The 14333-nt window shown below is 34.4% G+C and overlaps 2 protein-coding genes across 2 annotated transcripts; one reads left to right on the top strand and one right to left on the bottom strand.

Annotated features, from left to right (window-relative positions):
• The first annotated feature begins 4128 nt into the window (after positions 1-4128).
• On the top strand, positions 4129-4905 carry LOC142607152 (small ribosomal subunit protein eS30z/eS30y/eS30x). Its single transcript, XM_075778580.1, has 3 exons — positions 4129-4267; positions 4381-4518; positions 4681-4905. Exons 1-3 carry the CDS (start codon positions 4264-4266, stop codon positions 4725-4727), a joined length of 189 nt encoding a protein of 62 aa, XP_075634695.1. The 5' UTR covers positions 4129-4263; the 3' UTR covers positions 4728-4905.
• A 4246-nt stretch (positions 4906-9151) lies between these two features.
• On the bottom strand, positions 9152-13548 carry LOC142621617 (IAA-amino acid hydrolase ILR1-like 4). The gene is made up of 5 exons (XM_075794915.1): positions 12991-13548; positions 12655-12780; positions 11065-11379; positions 10151-10279; positions 9152-9814 (listed from the first exon to the last, which is right to left on the bottom strand). The coding sequence occupies exons 1-5, from the start codon at positions 13348-13350 to the stop codon at positions 9407-9409; spliced, it is 1338 nt and encodes a 445-aa protein (XP_075651030.1). The 5' UTR covers positions 13351-13548; the 3' UTR covers positions 9152-9406.
• Positions 13549-14333: the final 785 nt, after the last annotated feature.

The raw sequence follows: 14333 nt of genomic DNA, 5'->3' as shown, positions 1-14333 counted from the left end.
GAGTTGTGTACCCGAATCTGATTTGTCCAAAAATAGTGCAGTTTGTGTGACAGCACTGACAATTAACGTCATTGCGTCTAGTAGGAACTAGGAACTAGGAACTAGGAAGCTTTCTTTTCTAATAAAGTCGACACTACTACATCCACGTGTCTCTTAATTTAAAAAAAAAAATTTATTTGACATGTCTCTTCATTACTATTTCGGTATTTACTTTTTGTATGGTATCTTTAAATTTCAGCATAATATATATATATTTTTTTGAAAGCAATTTCAGCATAATCTTAAATCCTAGGAATTAAGAGCTAAAACAAATTAAAAAGAAAGAAAAAAAAAAAGAAGAACATTCTCATCTGGGTATGTAACAATTATCTATTTTATACACCCAAAATGTTATTTATTTTATATAACCACTTTTACAATACATCACATATCATATATAACATTCTTTATTTTGCTTAGAGTCATTAAATTTTTTTTTTTTCATGCTTTGTTTGGTTTTTCTCTTTTTTTTTTTTTTTTTTTTCCTTTCTCTCCCCAATTATCCGTGGTCAAAGCATCAAATCAAGCTTCACTTATGGCATAAATTGCAACATTGTCATTAATATGAGACGAGATCCAAGCACAACTGACTTTGTTTATAACAACCAACGTCGGTGAGTCAATGACCATAGTGTCACTCCTCATGACAAAGAAGAAAGAATAATATTATTATTTCAAAATGTGTGAAATAAAAAAAAATGTGTTTAATATATATACATTGCTATCATGGTGATGTATATTTAAATAATATTGTAACTGATGGGGTACTGATTTTGTCTATCTCCAAGTCGTCCATAAGGGTCGTCCATGGCCAGTTTGGAATTGTAAACACTCTTCTTGACCTACCTTCAGCTACCCCGTCCAGGTAGGAAGAACTCTGGACGAGGTAAGCACCACCAGTGATGCACTCGTCCAGAGTGCCGACAGCCTCGTCTTGAAGGAGTTTGCCCGATAGATGAAACAGCCCCTGCGCGTGTACCAAAGCACACCCAACTGAGGAACTCCAGGACGAGGGTATCACACTTAGGAAAATCTCCAAATAAGATGTGATAATCCCTTATCCCACACATAACCGCCAGTTATCCGTTGTGAAACAAAAACATAACCTCCAAACGGTTATAAGAGTTACGTTTGATTTCTACCTCTCCTTGAATCCAGGAGAAGTTCCAATTTTGATAACCGCCTATAAGAACACTATATAAAGGCTGTTTCAGACAAGGCCAAGGTATGTTGAGTTTTTACTCCAAAAAAGTTGGAACTCAGATAACATAGAGGGAAAAACTAACTTTGCCATCGAAGGGTTTTCGGCCGGCAGCCCCGGTCGCCTTTGATTCGCTTTTCTTTCTTTTTCAGGCCGCAGAGAGAACCAGTAGTTCTTTGAAATCCGGAGCATCCAGTCTACTGATCTTCTTTGCATCATCAGTAACAATGTGTGCAAATTTGAAAAATGCAAAACTGAATGTGTGAGTATTATTTTCGGTATTTTTTGCTACATTGTTATCTAAAAATTTTATATAAAATATGCATTTTATATTAATGAATGCTAATGTTCTAATAAGAAAAAAACGCCATATAAGGGATTCCATCTGCAGTTAATAATCAATTAATCATTTCATTTCATAGTAGATAGTTTTAAAATGCTAATAATATTTCTACAGTAAAAGTGTAATGTCTTGTATTATTTATACCATTATAAAACATCAAAATTATATATATATATATATATATATTGAAATAGAAGCTCAATCAATAATCTAACTAATTTTTTTTAAGATAATCTAAATTTGATTATAATTGTATTATATTTTGTGACAAGGGTATGTTTAATTGTCCTATTATGTAATGCCAATTGACTTGAGATTTAAAATGCATTGGATTTCATGTCAAATGTACTTCCAATTGTACTATAATTTTGCGTCAATTATATCTATATACAAATTCATGCATCTAAACTCAGAAAAATACAAAGACTTAATTCAAAATGATTGTGCTTCTATGTATTACTATGAATGTATACAATTTGTTACTTATTAAGTTTTTTTTTTTTGTTGGGGGGGGGGGGGGGGAAGGCAGGGAAGGGTATACTAACTAACTACAAAGATAAAGCTAGTTTTTTTTTTTTTTTTTTTTCATATTTATTTTAAATGTTCTATCCCTATGATGAATAAGCCCTACACTTGTTTAAGTTTAAATAGAGAAAACCATATTCCTAAATTGAGAAGGAAAAAAATTATCTCCAAACTAATTTAGAAAATTCTCAATTTAGGTTGCATTTTTAATTGTGTTTTTGAAGTTTTGATATTATTTCTCCCCACAATTACCCTGCACTTGTTTAAGTTCCAAACAAAAAAGATAAAATCATATTTTTAAATTAAAAAGGACAAAGATTAGCTCCAAACTAGTTTAGAGAATTCTCCTCCAATCCATTATATGGTAATTTTTAAGAGGATAAAATTTGGCTAAAAACATGTTTAGAGCTATCTTACTTGAACTTACCATGTGGCAACTTGGTAGTTTTATAAATTGTCACGTAATAGATTGAAAGATATAATTCCGAACAAATTTGAAGCCAAACTATTTATATGTATTATTCAAATAAATCACACGACTTAGTAGAAAAGTTATATGACTAAAATTACACATAAATAGTTTTTTCAATCTTCACATAAAGTGTGGGAAACTTTTTCCAATTGAGAATGCCAGCGTTTAGAATAACCTTCTTTGAGCTATCATTAAAGACTCGCGTGGAATGTTTTGATTCCTTTCTCCAAGTGTTACTGGTCGGATAAAGAGTAAGACATCTACCCCATGCTTCAGCCTTCAAGCCGAAGGCACGCTCAAAGTCCAAGGACTCCTTCAACTTGCATACTCGGATGTCAATTTCTTATACCACTTTATTCTCAAACTTCCAACCATCTTTTACAGTACAGGATATATAGCAGTAGCACTACAAGATGAAGATAGTCCAAGAACTCAAGGAAATTATATTTACATTAACATTCAACTAATAGTATGTAATATCATATAATGATGTAGATAGTCCCCAAACATTCGGGTTGTGGGTTCAATTGATTTAAAGGGTACCGTAAACTTGCAGGTCCCAAGTTTCATTCACCCACTATTGATCCATGAGATTTTCAATGCATTTTATGGACATGGAGCAGAATAGTTTAGCTAAAGATTGGACACCACTTTCTCATATTAAATAAAAATGACATACATAAATTTTTTGCATTTTGCATTCATTTTTCTTTCCTTACAATAAGTACGGTAGAAGAGTTTGAACCCATATTCACCCAATTGAGAGAATTGGACAATGTTTAAGGCATATTACATAAATCTACGAATACTCACATAAGAGCCTAACTTTTGTGTGTATAACGCAGGGTGATAAATCAATTTACTACTAAGTACCCAATTTATTAATATACCTTAAACTGTTAATTCCCCCCCCCCCCCCCCCTCCCCCTTTCCCTGTAGTATAAAACCTTTTGAAAAAAGAAGAAGAAGAATTGGACAATGTCGTTGAGCTAGCTATGGATTCTTGGATTTGAACTCAAGTTTGGACTAATGACTATTACTGTCTCCTAAAAAAGGGGTTAGGGGGGGAAGGTTACAATTGACTAGACCAAGATTACACTAAAAACCTGTTTGGCATCAGCCGCTTTAGCTTTTAGATTTTAATTTTTATGTACAACTTTTTAAAACCTCACTTTTTCTTGTTTTCTCTTACTTTTTATCAAAATTTCCAAGGTACAAGTATGATTTAGCGCAGTTTCAACAAAAGCTAGATAAGGTGTTCTAAAAAAAAGTGAAATAGGGGAAAAAGTAATAAAAAAAAGTGGAAAAATGGTAAGATTTAAAAAATTCTACCTAAAAGCTAAAAACTAATACTAAAAACTTTAAGACCCAAAAACATGGGCTAGAGACACCATCCTTTCTTACAAAAGACTATTGACTGGACCAAGATTACCCTAAGACCCAAAAACATGGGCTAGAGACACCGCTTCAAATGGGCCCAATTTGCTCCTCTTTTAATCTCAAACAAAACCCATTGAAAACCCTTGGGAGCCTCCAAACTCGGCCCACACCGACTCAACCTCCCAATATATATATAAAATTATATATTGCCCCGTAAAACCCTAACCCTAGATTTCTCATTTTCACTCTCTCGCTCGAGGCACACAGACAGAGAAGAGACACTCAACTCTCAACCAATACACCATGGGTAATCCCATCATTTCTCCTCAAAAAGCTTCTCTTCCTCAGATCTCTCTCATATACTGCATGGGTTCTTTTCCAATATCTGATTTATGCGTTTTGGGGTTTTTGTTTTTTCAGGTAAGGTACACGGATCTCTGGCTCGTGCTGGTAAGGTGAGAGGCCAAACTCCCAAAGTTGCAAAGCAAGACAAGAAGAAGAAGCCCCGTGGTCGCGCCCACAAGCGCATGCAATACAATCGCCGATTCGTCACAGCCGGTATATATCTATATATCTCTCAATCTCTCTTTTTTGTGTGTTTTGTTTGGTTTTAGCATCTGGGTTTTGTGACAACATGGTTTTAGTACAAGGTTTTGAAATGGGTTTTGATGAATTTGTGATTTTGATTGGTGCCATTGTTTTTTGTTTGTTTGTTTGTAGTGGTCGGATTTGGCAAGAAGAGGGGACCCAACTCGTCCGAGAAGTGAAGCGGTTGAGTGTTTTAGGTTAAAGAATTTGTTGGGTTTTATTATTTTTGTTTTTAATGTTATATTGAAGACTGTGATGATGATGATGGTAGTTGCTGGAATTTTGTACTGAATTGAAATCATGTTGGATTATGCTTACTTGGTTAATTAATCTGAAAATGATGTGATTTTTGATCGAGGGTGTTGATTTTTGTTTTTGTTTTTTTTTTAATGTTGGATTGTTGGTTTGCTCAAGAATTGGATAAAAAATGAATTTACTTATTTGGTGGTTTTTTTAGTTCTTTCCACCTTGTTATTATATGATGCACATGAAGAGAGCTCATTTATAATGCAATTATGCCTGAAATTCTGAAATGGGGAAAACATGAATCTTTCAGTATTGGTGTTGAATAAGATGGAAGCTTGGTCTTTTAGGTTAATTGTTCTGTCAATCAACATGGATGTCTTGTCAACAGATTGCCAAAGTACTTAAAAACTTAAGTTGATTGTGATACCTTATGTTTTGTGAAAGTGAGGGTTAGATATGACATCATTCATAAGCAAATAGATATCAAATGTAATCACAAATAAAGCAAATGGATATCTAATTATCATCATAAATAAATAGAAAATCAAATGAACTCAACAAAAGCTTGCATAGATGTGTGCACCAAATATTTGTATGTGTTTGATCCTTAAATGTATAGGGAATGGTTCTTTAGAGGATTATAGGGTATTCAAATGCATATCAATTGGATGCTCCAGGGGTTGATCTTTTGTATTAAATTTTTTCTAAGGTTAATACTTAATTAGTAGCTTTTATAATTCTATTTTTGTATTTTGTATGTTTTCCTGGTTTACTTCTTATGGGTGGGTCCAAGACTCCAAAAGACTTTTCCTTAGTAAGGTTCAATGTCATAAAAATAAATAATAATAATTAAATTTTTTATTCATATTTGTAATTAATGAAGATATGTTAGTTTTATCAGCCTCTCAGACTTTTTGTAGAAGAGAATGGCTGCAGTCAGTCTTTCGCTTTGCTTTATTTTTTTGGGAAAGAAGTTGAGGCATTGCTAGAATCCTTGTTTCTTGATTGAATCCGTTCTTTATGGGGCTTAAATTTGTTGGCTTGGAACAGTAGAATGGTGCAGTGCTTCAATACTTGCAAAATCTTGGACGTTACATCTTGATAAATTGTGAAAACATGGCAATACGATAGTGTAGGTGTTCAGAATAGAAAGTAACAGTGCTTAATGTGATGAAGATATTGATGGTTAACTTGACTCTTAGGGTCTTTGGCTAGAGGTTATATTCATTCTCCCCGAACAATGAAATTTCATTCTTGCTTAATAATCTATTTGTGATGATTTTGATAGTCAAATGTATTATGAAGGTCGAGAAATAATAGGAAAAAAGATTTGGGGGCTGTTTGGATTTGTTGTTTTTTATCGCTCATCACTCTGTTTTTATCACCTGTAACTCAAAATTGATGAGTCCCATGGCAGAAGAGTTTTTGGGATTTGTTTTCAGTTTTTATTTTCATTACTTAATTCTCTGATTTTTGAGTGATTAGTTATGGAAGCTGAAAACACATATCGGGTGTTTTCAAGTTATAAAAACAGAGTTATGTGGTATTTTTGTAATCAATTGGATGGGATCCACCTTATGCCTTGTCTTGACTTCATGCACCTGTGCTCTCCCCCTCTTTCATCTTTTTTTTTTCTCCCTCCTCAAACACACATTCTCCCTCCTCAAACACACATGAATCAAACCCAATTTCTTCAAAGAATCCATTGTTTATCAAAACTAAACCTATTTAAGAGCTAATTATATTAATCTAAAGCAAAATTCAGCGCGGAAACACAAATTTGGTCCTGGTAAAACCTTAATTAAGCTCCAAAATTTGTAAAATTTGTAAAAATAAAAATAAAGAAAGAAAAAAATTGTTAATCCTAGAGAAAGATCGTAGCCTTCTCAAATATAAGAAGCAGAAGAGCGACGGATATTGGGTCGGATATTCAACCACCATCGACGAGATTGATGAGTTTAAGCCTTCATGGAAGTTACTAGGGGACTCAGATTGGGTTTGAGGATGGAGGAAGGACGTTAAGGGGTTGTTGTGGGTTCGGTTTCAGTGAGGAGGAGGGAGGAAGAAAGCAGCGGCATCATCGGTATAGGTGGGTGACGCTTGAGCGGAAGCCATTGATGGTGTTGAGCTTGAGTGCACGAGATGAAATGGAGAAGAAATGTGATTTGGTAAAGTGAGGTATTTGGGGTGAGTGGAGTTAATAGGGCCGAGTAGGGGGTTCAGGTGCACAGGTGAGGTTAGAGTGTGTGGGTCCTAGTTTTTCTAGCTTTTTATGTTGAAAACATAATTGGGTGTTGGGTGCCAAACGGGCTAAGTGAGATATTTCATCATTATTGGGTGATAGGAAACGAGTTGATGAGTGATGAGTGACTCTTTATTTTCATAAGTCAACTAAGTAGATGCATGATGCTTGGTTTTTGGTGTTCGAGCTAGGATTGTGAATGAAACAAATTGTCTATGTAGCTCGACTCGAGAAAAGATTTGTCTATTCATTTAATAAGCAAATAAGCCAAGTGTAAGCTCTAAATTTAGATTTGAATATAAAATGAGCTAAATTTAAAGAAAATTACATGGTTTGTGAACAAGCTCGTTAATATGGGCTAAATTTAAACAAAAGTACTTGGTTTGTGAACAAGCTCCTAATAGGATTAAATTTAAGAGTGTCTCATTTTATTTACAAATAATTTGATTAATTTTTTTTATAAAAAAAAGCTAATTTTTCACCTTTTGTTATAAGTTACTAAAAACAATTTTTATTTATTTATTATAAATACTATGCAAATAAACTACTAGAAATTGTGAGATATCTAAAAGGTCACTAAATATTTATACATTATTATAAGTTTATATATATACGTGTCTAAAATTTAAAATAAATATATACTATGGATTTAAGATATATTTATACATTATAAGTTTATATCTATATGTGTTTAAAATATACACTAAATATATACTTATATATGGACTTAAGACTGCATTGTGTAAGTTTGTAAATAAGTTCACAAAATATCAAATTATTATTTATAATTTCTTAATATAAATATAATTTTTAACACTACAAGATTGATGAATATAATTTTTATTAGTTTATAAACAAAAATCATTTTATTTAATCAACTCAAATAATATAATTTCAACTTTGACTTAGTTTAATTATAAGCTTTGATTTGTGAAGAGGTAAAAGATATTAGTCATTGTTTCATTATATATATAGAAAAAGAATAAGTTAATCAAGTAGCTCGTGAAAGTTAGAGCTTGTTTAAAAAAAAGAAATCAAGCTTGAACATGTGATTTAATCATTCGAAATTTAATTAATGAATAATCTTGAACTTTTAATACTTGACTTATTTACCGTCCTACTTTTAACTCTTGAATGTTTTATTTTCATACTATAATATTTAAGAAATAGTATGAAGTGTGATTGTGAGACTTGAATTGAGAATGAGTCATCACTTGAATACTTTCTTCAATTCTTTGCACTCATGAGTTGTATTTGGAAATAAAGAATGGTAACTGCAAGAAATCCTTGTTCTTTGGAAGATCTCTCTCCTGTTTGGTATTGCATGGTTCCACTCTGCAAGAACTCTAAATCTTTCTCTTGAAGCTCCTCCTATGTTGATTCACTTGCCCCGAAATGACCTAGCTCAATAGGGAAATCCCAATTCATTGGGCCTTTTGATACAATCAAATTCTGCAACTTTATTTCCTTAATGGAGGCACCTTTGAGGGATTTAAACTCAAATCCATTGCACTTGGAAATGGTAATTACAACTTTGTTTTATCAATGGAGGTTTCTTTCAAGAATTTTAAGGGAGGGAGGGAGGGAGGGAGGGAGAGGAGAGGAGAGTTTGAAATGTAGTAGGCTTAACTTTCAAAGTTACCATGTCTGATGATGACCACATTTGAGTAAGAATCAAACTCTAAGCCTAAAAATGAAACACTGAAATGTTTTGTTTGGTTTGCAACTAAATTTTCACGAGAATAAACCCTCCATGACCTTGCTTGTTGCCACTTGCCCCATTGTTAGTCACGACTCATCGATCCCTTTTTTCTCTGCTATCATTAACTCACCCTCGTCACTTTTAATTCCGGGATTCTCCACAACTCCCTCAAGAATCAATTCATCCTCAAGTCTCTCATTCCTACCAGTTCAATGCCATTCACACCCTCTCAATGCAAGTCAGAGCCAAAAAGATCAATCCAAGTTACAAAGGATTCCGGTGACGGCAGGGTGAGGATTCAAGGATATTAGGATCCCGATCAGATCTAACGTGTTGCAACAAAACCAGCTCTTGGTCTCACAAATCCTCCTCCCCAACTTGTAAGCACAAAGACATAATAATAATAATAATAATACGAACAGAAAAATTATCAATATATTAGCCAAATTCCAAAATTTTATTCCAGAATTTTGGACCTGCCAGATTTGACATCAATTCGAAGGTCTAAACTTAACTTGGGGGGAAAAAAAGCACATTCTGGAATTCCACTTGAGATAGGTTGTCTTACATGATTGATGACAAATTCAATTTACAGGTGTGCATTTTCTAGTATCCAATATACAAAAGCAATTCAAAATCTCGGCAGTGCTTTATATCAGTAAAAGCACTCACAGCTCATCATGAGAGCTTCCCTTTGGCGGATTAGGCTTGGATTGTTTCTCCTGGATGTATGTTGTGGCTAATGATGCATGTAATGCTGCTCCGTATGGAAGCGCATCTTCATTGACCCTGAAGTAGGATGAATGCTCCGATCCAAACCTTCCTTGAGTCTCATTCTTCATCCCTAGAAAGAAGAAGTATCCTGGAATCACCTCTGCAAAGAATGAGAAGTCTTCTGATCCCATCAGCGGTTGCATTTCCAATACGTTCTGGGTGCCCAGTATGTCACCTGCAACTTTTTGGAAGTGTACATGCATATCTTTGTTGTTTACAGTCACTGGGAAAAAGGGCTGATCATTATTATTGAAGGTGACAGTTGCATTGCACCTTTGTACGCTGGCTTGTTTCGTGATAACCTGAACTTGCATTTTAATAGAATTGACATTCAATGTAGGATTAGGGCATATGCTATATATAATGTAACAAGAAGAGAGCAAGCAATGAAAACAAAGAGTTCTAATTTTCTTTTTGTTCCCCAACTAGCCTACTTGTAAGTCTCTTGGTGCTATCCCAGCTATGTGGGACCAAATTTCGCCTTCATAAATGTTTGTGGTGGGGGCATGGTTGTGGGAGAGCTACCTTTCTTGTGTTGCTCACCCTCCAGTCAAGGGGAAAAATGAAAAACTCAAAAAAGGGCAAATTGGTTGCCAAAATTAAAGGACCTTTCAATCAGTAGTATTCAACAAGTTTACCTCTTCAATTCTTTGTCTAAGATGGATAAAGCTTTCCTTTGAAAACGCCCTGAATGTGCCACCAATTGTGACAGAATCTGGAATAACATTGAATGCACCACCTCCTTGGAATTTTGCAACTGTAACTACCTGCAAGTTTATGCTTTCAGGTTTGAAAGTTTAACTAAATACCTATCAAAAAAAGAAAGTTTAACTAAAAAGCTAGGCAGTAACTAAGATGCCGTTCTGCCAAGACTTGTTATGGACATTTATAATTCATTCACTAAAAAATGGTAGGGCACAACATGGAATAAAGGGAAACAAAAAGAAATTAAGAAATAAAAAATAAGGCAGCATTTCTAAAAGACGATATTATTGCAAAGAAAGTATTATAATAAATTGACAAGTGAAAATATGTATCTTTGTTTCATTTGCTAGGGAGAAGAATCCCATGTGCATGTTGCCATGTTGTTAGACATAGGAAAAAGTTGTTTCAACCGGAGATAATCTAACTAAACTAGATATACAATAATCTATGCAATTAGCTCTGTGTGAAACTATTAGCAAATGCTGAAAAGACCAAATGGGGGGAATCAAACTTTTTCAAATGGGATTTTAATAATGAGCTTGTACAAGATAGATACCACATATAAAAAATATATTTGGTGGTAGGCAGAAAAGACTTAATGACAAGGCCAAGGGTATTGATGGGGAAGCTCTGTAAGGGTATTGATGCAGGAATAAGATAGGTTTTTTAAGGCTGCACTATTTATTTGCGTTTTGATGGGAAGGCTCCCTCAACCAAAAAAAGAATCTGAAACAAGGAAATAAACTTTGTTCTTACGACTTAATCCAAGTTAAAAAATGTGTATGATCTGGATGCAAGCCTCTGTCTGTGTGTGTGTTAGAGAGAGAGAGAGAGAGGGAGAGAGAACCTGTGAATCCAAGGGATCAGCTTCACGTGAAACAAGATGTTGCAAACTAACAATTACATTGGAAGCTGCTAAGATTGGGTCAATTGTGTGCTGGGGAATGGCTGCATGCCCTCCCTTTCCACTTATTACCGCCTCAAAGAAACCACTCCCAGCCAAAAGAGGGCCAGGTCTGGACGCCACTGCACCAATAGGTTGAGAAGCAGAAACGTGTATCCCAAAGATGGCATCAACATTCTCTAGTACTCCATCATCTAACATTTTCTTTGCTCCCCCATGTCCTTCCTCGCCTGGTTGGAAAACAAGTACAACCGTTCCCTTTCAAAAACAGAAGAACAAATTATGAAATTTTCTTCTGGAGAACACACACATACTGCAATAATGATACAGAAACATAAACAGTGATGTATGACATCATAAATTTGGCTCCTAGTTGTGCAAAGGCAAATGAGGGAGAGAATAATTTGTCATGTATGAGGCACTAGTCAGTGAGCAATACCCTACATTTAATACATATTCTTAAGAGTAATATTTTCATTGCTTTGATGTTATACTCAATAACGCACCTCGAATACTGCAATGATTTACCATAGGTAGAGTACGAAATGGAAAGATAAATTAAGAAACAAAAGCAACTCAAGGGTGATATTTATGCCAAAGCTGGTACTTATAATGCTTGCTAGTCTACTTTAGATTATAGATTGAGTATTAAGTAATTTTTATATATGATTAGCACTTTTCCATTTGTAGTTTTGGACATAAATTGGTGGAACAAGTAAGATTTTTAGCCTCTCAGAAGTAGTACTAGTAACCATTTCACACACACACACATGAAGAAGATTGACAACCACTCCAGTAATCTAATACTACTTACCATATGCATTGATCATGTAGGGAGGCCAGAATGGATACTTAACTTAAAGAAGATTAAAAATGTAGAAATGCCTCTCTCATAAATAAAAATATACAAAAATTATCTTTCTCTCAGTATCTTTATAAAGGAAATTGATATCTTTGTTTTCAAATACAGATGTCCAACTAAATAACTCAAGTTATTGTTCACAAACAGATAATTTCGAGGGATCTGAAGTATTCTTTCCAGAGCCAGCCAGTCAGCCAACCCAATCGTTAATGTGTAAGCATACTAGCAAATAAACAATTGTAGATAGGTAGAGCTAACCTGCTTGAAGTAAAATAATTGTGTGTATAACTCTATGAATAAAACAGGGGGCAATTGACATGTTCTACGTAAACTGAAAGAGTTTATAAGTAGAGTGTTCTTTTAATCTGTCGAGGATCCATAGCCAACCCCAAAATTTTGGGTCAAAGGCTTGCCTTTTGTTGTTGTTGAAACTGAGACTAAACTTGTTTATCTCTCCAAACAATTTGTATGCATAATTGCTATTAAGATACAATGCACAAATTACAGCTTATATGATACTCAGACAATCGTCAATTGACATCCTGCAGCTGACTGAACACATATGATCTGTCGTTGAGAAACAAAGAGACAAACCTATCACATATAATGAAGTGAATACTGTAAAGAGCATCATAAGTAAAATTCCTATGCAAGTTACTACAGAAAGGAACCTGTATCTCATGGCGATGATCTTGAAGAATCTTTGCAGCACCAAGAAGCATGGTAACATGGGCATCATGGCCACATGCGTGCATCTTCCCAGGTACTTTACTCTTGTGCTCCCACTCTACACTCTCCTGTAACCAACAAGTCCCATCATTTACCAAAAATCAGGAATTACTTAATAGACCCATCATCCATTACAATTACAAACACCATTAAGCATGTTGCACATATATTACAAAGAAGTTACAATCTTTCACATAATAGTTCCATTATTAAAAAAAAAAAAAAAAAAAAGTCAAACACAAGAAGCATAGCTGAAAAACCCCAGAATTGAAGCAAACCTGCATAGCAAGAGCATCCATATCCGCTCGGATTGCAACAAAAGGAGGTGAACCAGTTCCGATGTATCCAACAACACCAGTTTCAGCAACTGGGTATTTGTAAGGGATGCCCATCTGGTCAAGCTCGGCTCTAATAAGCTTACTGGTCTCAAATTCCTGAAACCCAAGTTCAGGGTTCTCATGTATCTTCCTCCTAATACCCACCATCCAATCAAAAACCTCCGGTCTTTTAGCCAATTCAAGGAAGTTGACTGGCATTTGAGGCAACGCTTCAGGGCTAAGAGAGGGCTCTGAAGAAATTGGTAGAGACAGGAACGCATGAAAAATGAAAGTCAAAGAGAGCCATTGGGAGAAACCCATTAGCTCTGCAAAGAAAAAGACTTAGGATTTGAGATTTAAATAGGAATGTCAGAATGAGAAAGATTGGAAAATGGGTTTGGGTTTGGGTTTGGTGGGAGTGAAGCTATAAGAAGTGTTGAGGAGCAGGGGTAGTTTTTTGAGAGAAGGGAGACTGGTTTGTGGGGAAAGCGCAAACTACAAACCGCAAAACGCAAAACTACAAAAAGTATAAACAAGCGGAAATGTTAAAAAATCTGAGGAAACTGATCTCAAGTCTCAACACGTGCGGGATGGGACTCCATGTAATAACGTTTAAAAAATACTAGATATTTTTTTTTTGTTCACAATTTAAAGAATAGATATTACATACTATTATTAACATGTTCTTAATAGGTGTCGGTAACAAACACTACCCTAAATATGAGAGATTACCAGATTAATGCTTAACTTGGGGCTGTATATGTGTAGTCTAATTTGACAATTCGGGCCAATGAATGTGCACCACATTATTGATCAATGTTTATTTCATGCACTCACTTCTTTGACACATAAATCATGATTTTAAGTTTGAACTCATGATTTTAGTTTAAAAAACTATGTGTGAGAGTGAGTGTGAGTGAGTGCGGTGCAATAGAAATTGCTTTTTTTTTTTTTCTTCTTATAGTCTGGATTTGAACTTTTTCTTTCTTTCTTCTTATAGTTGGAATGTGAACCTTATCTTTGCAGACACAAGTTACTTAAAGAGACAAAACTATTAATGGAAAATATTATGACTATTGGAAAAGTTAACAGATATTCTAAGGTTGCGTTTGAGAACTTAGATTTAGATTTGGATTTGAATTTGAAATTAATAGATTTGAAATCAAGGGATTTCAAATCCATTGATTTTTGGAGTTATTTCAAATCCAAACATTTTTAATATTGAAAATTCTTAGTGGATTTATCAAATCTAAATCCTTGACATTTTTTAAACTTTCCAAAAAAATAATTTGGATTTATGCACC

Source organism: Castanea sativa, chromosome 1, assembly GCF_040712315.1.
Source record: "Castanea sativa cultivar Marrone di Chiusa Pesio chromosome 1, ASM4071231v1".
Lineage (NCBI taxonomy): Eukaryota > Viridiplantae > Streptophyta > Magnoliopsida > Fagales > Fagaceae > Castanea > Castanea sativa.
Note: the sequence above shows the minus strand (reverse complement) of the source record. Positions and strands in the feature narration are given on the sequence as shown.

Bases quoted from the DNA above. Each gene is read 5' to 3' on its own strand.
- LOC142607152 (XM_075778580.1), top strand. The intron at 4,519-4,680 runs GTATATATCTAT...GTTTGTTTGTAG, and splicing joins TCGCCGATTCGTCACAGCCG to TGGTCGGATTTGGCAAGAAG.
- LOC142621617 (XM_075794915.1), bottom strand. From the start codon at position 13,350: ATGGGTTTCTCCCAATGGCTCTCTTTGACTTTCATTTTTCATGCGTTC. The intron at 12,781-12,990 runs GTTTGCTTCAAT...TGTTGGTTACAG, and splicing joins TGGATGCTCTTGCTATGCAG to GAGAGTGTAGAGTGGGAGCA. The intron at 11,380-12,654 runs GTTCCTTTCTGT...TGTTTTTGAAAG, and splicing joins ATCATCGCCATGAGATACAG to GGAACGGTTGTACTTGTTTT.